The 14380-nt window shown below is 24.3% G+C and overlaps 1 protein-coding gene across 2 annotated transcripts; it reads right to left on the bottom strand.

Moving 5' to 3' along the window:
- Positions 1-777: 777 nt before the first annotated feature.
- Positions 778-4783, bottom strand: LOC145218331 (serum amyloid P-component-like). 2 transcript variants are annotated; one of them, XM_080085738.1, is made up of 7 exons: positions 3955-4783; positions 3505-3632; positions 3045-3101; positions 2892-2972; positions 2427-2695; positions 1905-2080; positions 778-1315 (listed from the first exon to the last, which is right to left on the bottom strand). In XM_080085738.1, exons 2-7 carry the CDS (start codon positions 3629-3631, stop codon positions 1150-1152), a joined length of 876 nt encoding a protein of 291 aa, XP_079941864.1. In that variant the 5' UTR covers position 3632; positions 3955-4783; the 3' UTR covers positions 778-1149. The 2 variants fall into 2 exon arrangements, with proteins under 2 accessions (XP_079941864.1, XP_079941865.1); XM_080085739.1 differs by lacking the exon at positions 3955-4783 and having other exon boundaries at positions 3505-3948.
- Positions 4784-14380: the final 9597 nt, after the last annotated feature.

Below are 14380 nucleotides of genomic sequence, written 5' to 3' on the forward strand. Positions count from 1 at the left end.
ATTGTCAATGATTCGCCCGGAAGCATTATTTGAAAGTTTTATAAAACGGGACAATTGTTTTGGCAACAAATCAAAAACCCAACAATGATGACTAAACAATGGGACAATTAGAAAAGTTCTTTTTGTAAAGTTTGATATGTGTTTCCGATGTTTTAGTTTTGTTGTTGTTGTTTTCTGTTGTTTTTCTGACCATTGTGTTTGAAAGTGTGCTGCATTGTTTAATGAACAGTCGTATTGCAACTTTACAAGTCGCAATTACCAAAAAATCTCGCAAAAAGTTGGCAAGTGCCCCCTCTGCCCCTACGTGCCGTCGCCCATGTCTGTAGTCTAATTTCCAAGTCGTTCAAAATCCTCGCGAGTTAAAATTAAATTACCTAGTTTTTCTTGCAAACGTATTCTATGCAACTCTATCTTATTGAGTAAAAAAGTTTTTCATTTACTGGTTGCCTTTTCTGTCTTTCTTATTTGCTTTATTTACCTGGACGCAGGGTATTTGGCTAATAACACTAATTACCTGTAGAGTCTCCAACAAAGTAATGTTCGACGCAATGACGTAGTTCGAATGTAGGGGAACCCCCTATACTTTCTCAAAACTTTTTTCAGCTGACTGATCGAATAATGGTTAAATTTTAACAGTGACTTAACAACAAAATATTGCAGCTGGGGTGAAGAAAAGTGGCTAATAAACCTGATAATTTTAAACATTTTCTCAGTCTAAGATTAGAGCTGTGTTTTTTTTTGTTATCTGTAGGTTTTAGGCTTTTAGCTATTGATATCAAGAGGAATTTGAAAAACATTCCATACACTTTTTTGTTTATGCCTTGTTAAATGATGCAAACAAAATGACACACTTAGCTGGATACACCAACAGAATAAAACACAAAATGGCATTATCTACTACTCGTGTTAGTGATTATCAGTGCAATCACTATTTAGTGGAACTGTGCTTAAATACAAATCTATATCTCTACATATTTGATTTATTTGGCATCACTGCATTTTAAAGGCAGTGAAAATAAACAAACTTAGGTATAGATTAAAGAGATGCTCTGTTAATACACAACATTAGGCACACTATAGTAACATGTATTGTGTTATAATTTCAGGTTATTTCGTTACATTTAAGTAAAGCTGTATTTTTAAATCTCTCTAGCAAGTATCTGGGATTTCATAGTAAGCTTCTCCGAACATCTCAACCCTGTCGATCGTCATGGTGATGAGATCATCAATCGGACAAATGCAATTGTGATATATTTCTATGATTTCTATTTGACTCAACACCCGAGGCCACATCATAAAGTTTCCGATGGTTCCACTGTTGAAAGGTAAAGAATTAAAAAAATAGGTTTTGGTGGTCCTTGACTAAAACTTTAACAGTTCTGCTTGTCAAGATATGACATAACACTTATTTCTTTGTATTTTATTAAACAAGTTTGGTCTGGTTTGGTAAGATGTTGTTTTCTTAATTTAATGCACATTGTAAATCTTACATAAAACTTTGTTTAGCATATGGATATCTATATTATGATAAGTTTGATTGAACTTAGTTAATTAGGTACAAAGGCTATTTTACACCCAACACGAAATAAACATCAATATTTGACAAGTAAACTGCAGACATTTACACACTGTTTCGACATATCAGGTCTCATCAGTGCAGCTGGTGACAAGAGATCAGCCGACTAGTGTAGCCACAATACCACACACCAGTTTGTTGGGAGTAACAGGGTAAAACCCATGTCGCACCTAACCCATGTCTCCCCCCTGTTCGATGCCACAACTGGGCATACACCACAGAGGAAACTGACTCACTGTCTGTAGCTTATTATTTATAGGCTCGATGCCTTTTTAGTAAATATGTTTTTTTTTTAAATTGGCAAAGTAAAATATTTGTAGTTACTTACGTAAATGACTGTGAAGCTTCTAAGTTTTGAGCATTAACCCCATCTTGATCTTGACCCAAAATTAAACTTCCTCCCCCAACAGTTGACAGAGCGCTTGCAATTGTGGCTTGACCAGTTCGAACACCATCAACATATGCTGCCACCGAGTGGTCATCAAATGTTACACACAAGTGAGTCTGCAAAAAAATATCATGACATATTAAAAGTGTAATTTGAAAGAATTTAATGAAGTTACTACGGATGTTTTTGATTATTGGTACTTGATTCTAGTTAATGGCAGTCTCAACTTATACTTGGCATTATGTATGTTATAAGTTTATTTCACTGGTGAAAGAAAACATAGCCTTAGAACTGCACTAAAACAATGCTTAAGTCACGGAAACTTAAAACAGTGAAAGGATCAACTGGTGAATAACATTGGGTTTTTGGATTAATGAACTAAATTTTTTAATAAATTAGTTGCAGTTCACTCTGTATTTTTCAAAATCAGCAGTAATTGATTGGTAAACGAAAAGTATTTACCTTAGTATTCTCAGACAGCAGTACCGGGATCTCAAAGAATGTTTTGACAAGGTATAACCTTAACCTTGTAGCAGAAATAATGTATATGAGATAGTCATTGTCTCGGCCTGTGGAGGCATAGCTGACCACAGAAACATGATGAGAGAAATCCGTTATGTTAACCCATGCACATGATGTGGCTGCTTTGAGACTAGGCACATAGCGATGATATCTAATGAAGTCCTCGACTTGCCTTTCGCGTGGAAGGTTAAACACCACTGCTGGGCAAACTAAATGCAAAACAATAGAAATTATATATTGTCGAGATAATTTCAGAGTTATTAAACAAATGCAAAATCTAATTTGAATTTCAGATTTAATAAATTAGCAATTATTGTTTGATTTTATTCCGGAAATAATCTTTTATTTCAGAACTTTGCAAGGCAAAAGTTAAATCTACAAAAGACAATTTTAATTGAAATTTACCTCTGGTTTTTGTGCTTAATAAACCTTCTACTTTAGCTTTCAAACTGTAGACTTCATTTTCCAGTTCTGGTGCAGGTGGTGCTAAAACAATAATAGAAGAAAATAACTTTAATAAAACACAAACAAATTAATTTCAATTTTAAAGTTTCTTACGGCCAGGAGGTCCTGGTGGTCCCGGAGGTCCTGTTTCTCCTTTTAGACCTCTTAAACCTGTAAAAACACAAACTGGTTATGAGCTGCAGAAATTCAACTTGTTGTGTGAAAAAGCCCTGTAAAGTTGGGTTCTTATCTACCATTTTAGATTTACAATATTGTAAGCTACTATAAGAAGGCCTTGGGAAAAACTTGTCTTTTAGCATAAAAACATTTTATATTTGCAATATTGTAATCTACCGTAGAAAGCTTAGGGCGTAACTCATGCATTTCCACATGAAAATTTTTCATACTTGCACCATTGTAAGCAAAAATAGAAAACTTACAGCACAAATTATTCATTTTTGCATGAAAAACTTTTCATAATTGCACTGTTTTAAGCAAGAATAGAAAGCTTATGGCACAACTTATGCATGTTAATATCTTATAGCTTTACAATATTTAAAGCAAACATTTTTACCTTCCAGGTAAGCTTGTTGACCGGGTAAAGTAGCAACTGGAGCACACAACTGAAGTTTATTGCATTGGTCCTGAGAGCGGACGACAACGGCCAGAACAAAAATCAGGATAACACATAGAAAATTCATTCTGAATTAAACAACAGGTTGGTCCAAAACTTACTTCTTCCTTATAGTTATATTTTCTCTTAGTTAACACAGTAGTGGGATTCATTTTTTTTTTCAGCCGGTTCTATCACAAAAGTCTTATTTTTTAGCCAGTTCTGTTACAAAAAGTCCATCGACAGTAACCAGTAATGCTAACCGGTTCGCTAATCTCATAAAATTTCGTGAGACGGTTCTATAAAACCGGTGCAAACCAGCTGAATCCCACCAGTGAGTTAACATTGTTGTAAATTAAAGTTTAACAAATTAGAATTGAACAATACACTTCATAAAAACTCTGCACTTACCTTGCTTGTTTTACAAAACATACAGAAAACACTGCAGCCTGCTAAATCTTTTATACCCATATTGCGGTCATAAATTTGTGAAAAAACTTTTTCGTCAACCACAAGTGGTTTTTTTTACCTCAAGGCTGGGAAAGTTCTGGTAATTTTTCATGCATTCATGCCTTATCACCTGTGGTTTTTCGCCAACCAAAAGGGGAGTTTTCAACCTTGGGCAAGTTTCATGTTTTTTCCTATGCATTTAAGCCTTATTACCCAATGCTTTTAGTCAACCAAACGGGGGAGTTTTTAGGCTTGAGAAAGTTTCAATTTTTCTCCCATGCATTTTAAGCCTTATTACCCAATGTTTTCAGTCAATCAAAAGGGGAGTTTTTAAGCTTGGGAAAGTTTTAACTAATTTGAAATTGCTATGCATTTAACTTTGTTACCTAATGCTTGATGCAATAAGTACCTGCTACCTGGACTTGTAATTGTCAGGTAACACTTCTTTATGAGTGGTAAAAAAACATTGTTTTTAGCACCAGCTTATTGACCCTGTTAGCATTTACTGTTGTTTTTTGCATGGATACTACATTTAAAAAGTGATTTTTGCAAACATGACTTTGCATTCACCAAAAAATTAATTGCACCTTGTACGTACATTATTGTACATCTCACACCATTAGCTGTTATAGTGTGCCTTTTTATAGGTTGGTGTTTACAGCAGGTGTGGACAACATTTCACATTATTGAGTCCCAAATTTTTGGGCCACTGTCCGCAGTTTTGACTCACATACTACATTAAAATGTATCAAAACATTACTACATTAAAATGTATCAAAACATTACTACATTAAAATGTATCAAAACATTACTACATTAAAATGTATCAAAACATTACTACATTAAAATGTATCAAAACATTACTACATTAAAATGTATCAAAACATTACTACATTAAAATGTATCAAAACATTACTACATTAAAATGTATCAAAACATTACTACATTAAAATGTATCAAAACATTACTACATTAAAATGTATCAAAACATTACTACATTAAAATGTATCAAAACATTACTACATTAAAATGTATCAAAACATTACTACATTAAAATGTATCAAAACATTACTACATTAAAATGTATCAAAACATTACTACATTAAAATGTATCAAAACATTACTACATTAAAATGTATCAAAACATTACTACATTAAAATGTATCAAAACATTACTACATTAAAATGTATCAAAACATTACTACATTAAAATGTATCAAAACATTACTACATTAAAATGTATCAAAACATTACTACATTAAAATGTATCAAAACATTACTACATTAAAATGTATCAAAACATTACTACATTAAAATGTATCAAAACATTACTACATTAAAATGTATCAAAACATTACTACATTAAAATGTATCAAAACATTACTACATTAAAATGTATCAAAACATTACTACATTAAAATGTATCAAAACATTACTACATTAAAATGTATCAAAACATTACTACATTAAAATGTATCAAAACATTACTACATTAAAATGTATCAAAACATTACTACATTAAAATGTATCAAAACATTACTACATTAAAATGTATCAAAACATTACTACATTAAAATGTATCAAAACATTACTACATTAAAATGTATCAAAACATTACTACATTAAAATGTATCAAAACATTACTACATTAAAATGTATCAAAACATTACTACATTAAAATGTATCAAAACATTACTACATTAAAATGTATCAAAACATTACTACATTAAAATGTATCAAAACATTACTACATTAAAATGTATCAAAACATTACTACATTAAAATGTATCAAAACATTACTACATTAAAATGTATCAAAACATTACTACATTAAAATGTATCAAAACATTACTACATTAAAATGTATCAAAACATTACTACATTAAAATGTATCAAAACATTACTACATTAAAATGTATCAAAACATTACTACATTAAAATGTATCAAAACATTACTACATTAAAATGTATCAAAACATTACTACATTAAAATGTATCAAAACATTACTACATTAAAATGTATCAAAACATTACTACATTAAAATGTATCAAAACATTACTACATTAAAATGTATCAAAACATTACTACATTAAAATGTATCAAAACATTACTACATTAAAATGTATCAAAACATTACTACATTAAAATGTATCAAAACATTACTACATTAAAATGTATCAAAACATTACTACATTAAAATGTATCAAAACATTACTACATTAAAATGTATCAAAACATTACTACATTAAAATGTATCAAAACATTACTACATTAAAATGTATCAAAACATTACTACATTAAAATGTATCAAAACATTACTACATTAAAATGTATCAAAACATTACTACATTAAAATGTATCAAAACATTACTACATTAAAATGTATCAAAACATTACTACATTAAAATGTATCAAAACATTACTACATTAAAATGTATCAAAACATTACTACATTAAAATGTATCAAAACATTACTACATTAAAATGTATCAAAACATTACTACATTAAAATGTATCAAAACATTACTACATTAAAATGTATCAAAACATTACTACATTAAAATGTATCAAAACATTACTACATTAAAATGTATCAAAACATTACTACATTAAAATGTATCAAAACATTACTACATTAAAATGTATCAAAACATTACTACATTAAAATGTATCAAAACATTACTACATTAAAATGTATCAAAACATTACTACATTAAAATGTATCAAAACATTACTACATTAAAATGTATCAAAACATTACTACATTAAAATGTATCAAAACATTACTACATTAAAATGTATCAAAACATTACTACATTAAAATGTATCAAAACATTACTACATTAAAATGTATCAAAACATTACTACATTAAAATGTATCAAAACATTACTACATTAAAATGTATCAAAACATTACTACATTAAAATGTATCAAAACATTACTACATTAAAATGTATCAAAACATTACTACATTAAAATGTATCAAAACATTACTACATTAAAATGTATCAAAACATTACTACATTAAAATGTATCAAAACATTACTACATTAAAATGTATCAAAACATTACTACATTAAAATGTATCAAAACATTACTACATTAAAATGTATCAAAACATTACTACATTAAAATGTATCAAAACATTACTACATTAAAATGTATCAAAACATTACTACATTAAAATGTATCAAAACATTACTACATTAAAATGTATCAAAACATTACTACATTAAAATGTATCAAAACATTACTACATTAAAATGTATCAAAACATTACTACATTAAAATGTATCAAAACATTACTACATTAAAATGTATCAAAACATTACTACATTAAAATGTATCAAAACATTACTACATTAAAATGTATCAAAACATTACTACATTAAAATGTATCAAAACATTACTACATTAAAATGTATCAAAACATTACTACATTAAAATGTATCAAAACATTACTACATTAAAATGTATCAAAACATTACTACATTAAAATGTATCAAAACATTACTACATTAAAATGTATCAAAACATTACTACATTAAAATGTATCAAAACATTACTACATTAAAATGTATCAAAACATTACTACATTAAAATGTATCAAAACATTACTACATTAAAATGTATCAAAACATTACTACATTAAAATGTATCAAAACATTACTACATTAAAATGTATCAAAACATTACTACATTAAAATGTATCAAAACATTACTACATTAAAATGTATCAAAACATTACTACATTAAAATGTATCAAAACATTACTACATTAAAATGTATCAAAACATTACTACATTAAAATGTATCAAAACATTACTACATTAAAATGTATCAAAACATTACTACATTAAAATGTATCAAAACATTACTACATTAAAATGTATCAAAACATTACTACATTAAAATGTATCAAAACATTACTACATTAAAATGTATCAAAACATTACTACATTAAAATGTATCAAAACATTACTACATTAAAATGTATCAAAACATTACTACATTAAAATGTATCAAAACATTACTACATTAAAATGTATCAAAACATTACTACATTAAAATGTATCAAAACATTACTACATTAAAATGTATCAAAACATTACTACATTAAAATGTATCAAAACATTACTACATTAAAATGTATCAAAACATTACTACATTAAAATGTATCAAAACATTACTACATTAAAATGTATCAAAACATTACTACATTAAAATGTATCAAAACATTACTACATTAAAATGTATCAAAACATTACTACATTAAAATGTATCAAAACATTACTACATTAAAATGTATCAAAACATTACTACATTAAAATGTATCAAAACATTACTACATTAAAATGTATCAAAACATTACTACATTAAAATGTATCAAAACATTACTACATTAAAATGTATCAAAACATTACTACATTAAAATGTATCAAAACATTACTACATTAAAATGTATCAAAACATTACTACATTAAAATGTATCAAAACATTACTACATTAAAATGTATCAAAACATTACTACATTAAAATGTATCAAAACATTACTACATTAAAATGTATCAAAACATTACTACATTAAAATGTATCAAAACATTACTACATTAAAATGTATCAAAACATTACTACATTAAAATGTATCAAAACATTACTACATTAAAATGTATCAAAACATTACTACATTAAAATGTATCAAAACATTACTACATTAAAATGTATCAAAACATTACTACATTAAAATGTATCAAAACATTACTACATTAAAATGTATCAAAACATTACTACATTAAAATGTATCAAAACATTACTACATTAAAATGTATCAAAACATTACTACATTAAAATGTATCAAAACATTACTACATTAAAATGTATCAAAACATTACTACATTAAAATGTATCAAAACATTACTACATTAAAATGTATCAAAACATTACTACATTAAAATGTATCAAAACATTACTACATTAAAATGTATCAAAACATTACTACATTAAAATGTATCAAAACATTACTACATTAAAATGTATCAAAACATTACTACATTAAAATGTATCAAAACATTACTACATTAAAATGTATCAAAACATTACTACATTAAAATGTATCAAAACATTACTACATTAAAATGTATCAAAACATTACTACATTAAAATGTATCAAAACATTACTACATTAAAATGTATCAAAACATTACTACATTAAAATGTATCAAAACATTACTACATTAAAATGTATCAAAACATTACTACATTAAAATGTATCAAAACATTACTACATTAAAATGTATCAAAACATTACTACATTAAAATGTATCAAAACATTACTACATTAAAATGTATCAAAACATTACTACATTAAAATGTATCAAAACATTACTACATTAAAATGTATCAAAACATTACTACATTAAAATGTATCAAAACATTACTACATTAAAATGTATCAAAACATTACTACATTAAAATGTATCAAAACATTACTACATTAAAATGTATCAAAACATTACTACATTAAAATGTATCAAAACATTACTACATTAAAATGTATCAAAACATTACTACATTAAAATGTATCAAAACATTACTACATTAAAATGTATCAAAACATTACTACATTAAAATGTATCAAAACATTACTACATTAAAATGTATCAAAACATTACTACATTAAAATGTATCAAAACATTACTACATTAAAATGTATCAAAACATTACTACATTAAAATGTATCAAAACATTACTACATTAAAATGTATCAAAACATTACTACATTAAAATGTATCAAAACATTACTACATTAAAATGTATCAAAACATTACTACATTAAAATGTATCAAAACATTACTACATTAAAATGTATCAAAACATTACTACATTAAAATGTATCAAAACATTACTACATTAAAATGTATCAAAACATTACTACATTAAAATGTATCAAAACATTACTACATTAAAATGTATCAAAACATTACTACATTAAAATGTATCAAAACATTACTACATTAAAATGTATCAAAACATTACTACATTAAAATGTATCAAAACATTACTACATTAAAATGTATCAAAACATTACTACATTAAAATGTATCAAAACATTACTACATTAAAATGTATCAAAACATTACTACATTAAAATGTATCAAAACATTACTACATTAAAATGTATCAAAACATTACTACATTAAAATGTATCAAAACATTACTACATTAAAATGTATCAAAACATTACTACATTAAAATGTATCAAAACATTACTACATTAAAATGTATCAAAACATTACTACATTAAAATGTATCAAAACATTACTACATTAAAATGTATCAAAACATTACTACATTAAAATGTATCAAAACATTACTACATTAAAATGTATCAAAACATTACTACATTAAAATGTATCAAAACATTACTACATTAAAATGTATCAAAACATTACTACATTAAAATGTATCAAAACATTACTACATTAAAATGTATCAAAACATTACTACATTAAAATGTATCAAAACATTACTACATTAAAATGTATCAAAACATTACTACATTAAAATGTATCAAAACATTACTACATTAAAATGTATCAAAACATTACTACATTAAAATGTATCAAAACATTACTACATTAAAATGTATCAAAACATTACTACATTAAAATGTATCAAAACATTACTACATTAAAATGTATCAAAACATTACTACATTAAAATGTATCAAAACATTACTACATTAAAATGTATCAAAACATTACTACATTAAAATGTATCAAAACATTACTACATTAAAATGTATCAAAACATTACTACATTAAAATGTATCAAAACATTACTACATTAAAATGTATCAAAACATTACTACATTAAAATGTATCAAAACATTACTACATTAAAATGTATCAAAACATTACTACATTAAAATGTATCAAAACATTACTACATTAAAATGTATCAAAACATTACTACATTAAAATGTATCAAAACATTACTACATTAAAATGTATCAAAACATTACTACATTAAAATGTATCAAAACATTACTACATTAAAATGTATCAAAACATTACTACATTAAAATGTATCAAAACATTACTACATTAAAATGTATCAAAACATTACTACATTAAAATGTATCAAAACATTACTACATTAAAATGTATCAAAACATTACTACATTAAAATGTATCAAAACATTACTACATTAAAATGTATCAAAACATTACTACATTAAAATGTATCAAAACATTACTACATTAAAATGTATCAAAACATTACTACATTAAAATGTATCAAAACATTACTACATTAAAATGTATCAAAACATTACTACATTAAAATGTATCAAAACATTACTACATTAAAATGTATCAAAACATTACTACATTAAAATGTATCAAAACATTACTACATTAAAATGTATCAAAACATTACTACATTAAAATGTATCAAAACATTACTACATTAAAATGTATCAAAACATTACTACATTAAAATGTATCAAAACATTACTACATTAAAATGTATCAAAACATTACTACATTAAAATGTATCAAAACATTACTACATTAAAATGTATCAAAACATTACTACATTAAAATGTATCAAAACATTACTACATTAAAATGTATCAAAACATTACTACATTAAAATGTATCAAAACATTACTACATTAAAATGTATCAAAACATTACTACATTAAAATGTATCAAAACATTACTACATTAAAATGTATCAAAACATTACTACATTAAAATGTATCAAAACATTACTACATTAAAATGTATCAAAACATTACTACATTAAAATGTATCAAAACATTACTACATTAAAATGTATCAAAACATTACTACATTAAAATGTATCAAAACATTACTACATTAAAATGTATCAAAACATTACTACATTAAAATGTATCAAAACATTACTACATTAAAATGTATCAAAACATTACTACATTAAAATGTATCAAAACATTACTACATTAAAATGTATCAAAACATTACTACATTAAAATGTATCAAAACATTACTACATTAAAATGTATCAAAACATTACTACATTAAAATGTATCAAAACATTACTACATTAAAATGTATCAAAACATTACTACATTAAAATGTATCAAAACATTACTACATTAAAATGTATCAAAACATTACTACATTAAAATGTATCAAAACATTACTACATTAAAATGTATCAAAACATTACTACATTAAAATGTATCAAAACATTACTACATTAAAATGTATCAAAACATTACTACATTAAAATGTATCAAAACATTACTACATTAAAATGTATCAAAACATTACTACATTAAAATGTATCAAAACATTACTACATTAAAATGTATCAAAACATTACTACATTAAAATGTATCAAAACATTACTACATTAAAATGTATCAAAACATTACTACATTAAAATGTATCAAAACATTACTACATTAAAATGTATCAAAACATTACTACATTAAAATGTATCAAAACATTACTACATTAAAATGTATCAAAACATTACTACATTAAAATGTATCAAAACATTACTACATTAAAATGTATCAAAACATTACTACATTAAAATGTATCAAAACATTACTACATTAAAATGTATCAAAACATTACTACATTAAAATGTATCAAAACATTACTACATTAAAATGTATCAAAACATTACTACATTAAAATGTATCAAAACATTACTACATTAAAATGTATCAAAACATTACTACATTAAAATGTATCAAAACATTACTACATTAAAATGTATCAAAACATTACTACATTAAAATGTATCAAAACATTACTACATTAAAATGTATCAAAACATTACTACATTAAAATGTATCAAAACATTACTACATTAAAATGTATCAAAACATTACTACATTAAAATGTATCAAAACATTACTACATTAAAATGTATCAAAACATTACTACATTAAAATGTATCAAAACATTACTACATTAAAATGTATCAAAACATTACTACATTAAAATGTATCAAAACATTACTACATTAAAATGTATCAAAACATTACTACATTAAAATGTATCAAAACATTACTACATTAAAATGTATCAAAACATTACTACATTAAAATGTATCAAAACATTACTACATTAAAATGTATCAAAACATTACTACATTAAAATGTATCAAAACATTACTACATTAAAATGTATCAAAACATTACTACATTAAAATGTATCAAAACATTACTACATTAAAATGTATCAAAACATTACTACATTAAAATGTATCAAAACATTACTACATTAAAATGTATCAAAACATTACTACATTAAAATGTATCAAAACATTACTACATTAAAATGTATCAAAACATTACTACATTAAAATGTATCAAAACATTACTACATTAAAATGTATCAAAACATTACTACATTAAAATGTATCAAAACATTACTACATTAAAATGTATCAAAACATTACTACATTAAAATGTATCAAAACATTACTACATTAAAATGTATCAAAACATTACTACATTAAAATGTATCAAAACATTACTACATTAAAATGTATCAAAACATTACTACATTAAAATGTATCAAAACATTACTACATTAAAATGTATCAAAACATTACTACATTAAAATGTATCAAAACATTACTACATTAAAATGTATCAAAACATTACTACATTAAAATGTATCAAAACATTACTACATTAAAATGTATCAAAACATTACTACATTAAAATGTATCAAAACATTACTACATTAAAATGTATCAAAACATTACTACATTAAAATGTATCAAAACATTACTACATTAAAATGTATCAAAACATTACTACATTAAAATGTATCAAAACATTACTACATTAAAATGTATCAAAACATTACTACATTAAAATGTATCAAAACATTACTACATTAAAATGTATCAAAACATTACTACATTAAAATGTATCAAAACATTACTACATTAAAATGTATCAAAACATTACTACATTAAAATGTATCAAAACATTACTACATTAAAATGTATCAAAACATTACTACATTAAAATGTATCAAAACATTACTACATTAAAATGTATCAAAACATTACTACATTAAAATGTATCAAAACATTACTACATTAAAATGTATCAAAACATTACTACATTAAAATGTATCAAAACATTACTACATTAAAATGTATCAAAACATTACTACATTAAAATGTATCAAAACATTACTACATTAAAATGTATCAAAACATTACTACATTAAAATGTATCAAAACATTACTACATTAAAATGTATCAAAACATTACTACATTAAAATGTATCAAAACATTACTACATTAAAATGTATCAAAACATTACTACATTAAAATGTATCAAAACATTACTACATTA

Source organism: Phallusia mammillata, chromosome 3 (assembly GCF_965637545.1).
Source record: "Phallusia mammillata chromosome 3, kaPhaMamm4.hap1.1, whole genome shotgun sequence".
In the NCBI taxonomy this organism is placed as follows: Eukaryota; Metazoa; Chordata; class Ascidiacea; order Phlebobranchia; family Ascidiidae; genus Phallusia; species Phallusia mammillata.

Coding starts and splice junctions, on each gene's coding strand:
- LOC145218331 (XM_080085738.1), bottom strand. CDS start 3,631: ATGAATTTTCTATGTGTTATCCTGATTTTTGTTCTGGCCGTTGTCGTC. Junction 2,696..2,891: donor ATTAAGCACAAAAACCAGAG/GTAAATTTCAAT, acceptor TTTTGCATTTAG/TTTGCCCAGCAGTGGTGTTT. Junction 1,316..1,904: donor GAAGCTTCACAGTCATTTAC/GTAAGTAACTAC, acceptor ACCTTTCAACAG/TGGAACCATCGGAAACTTTA.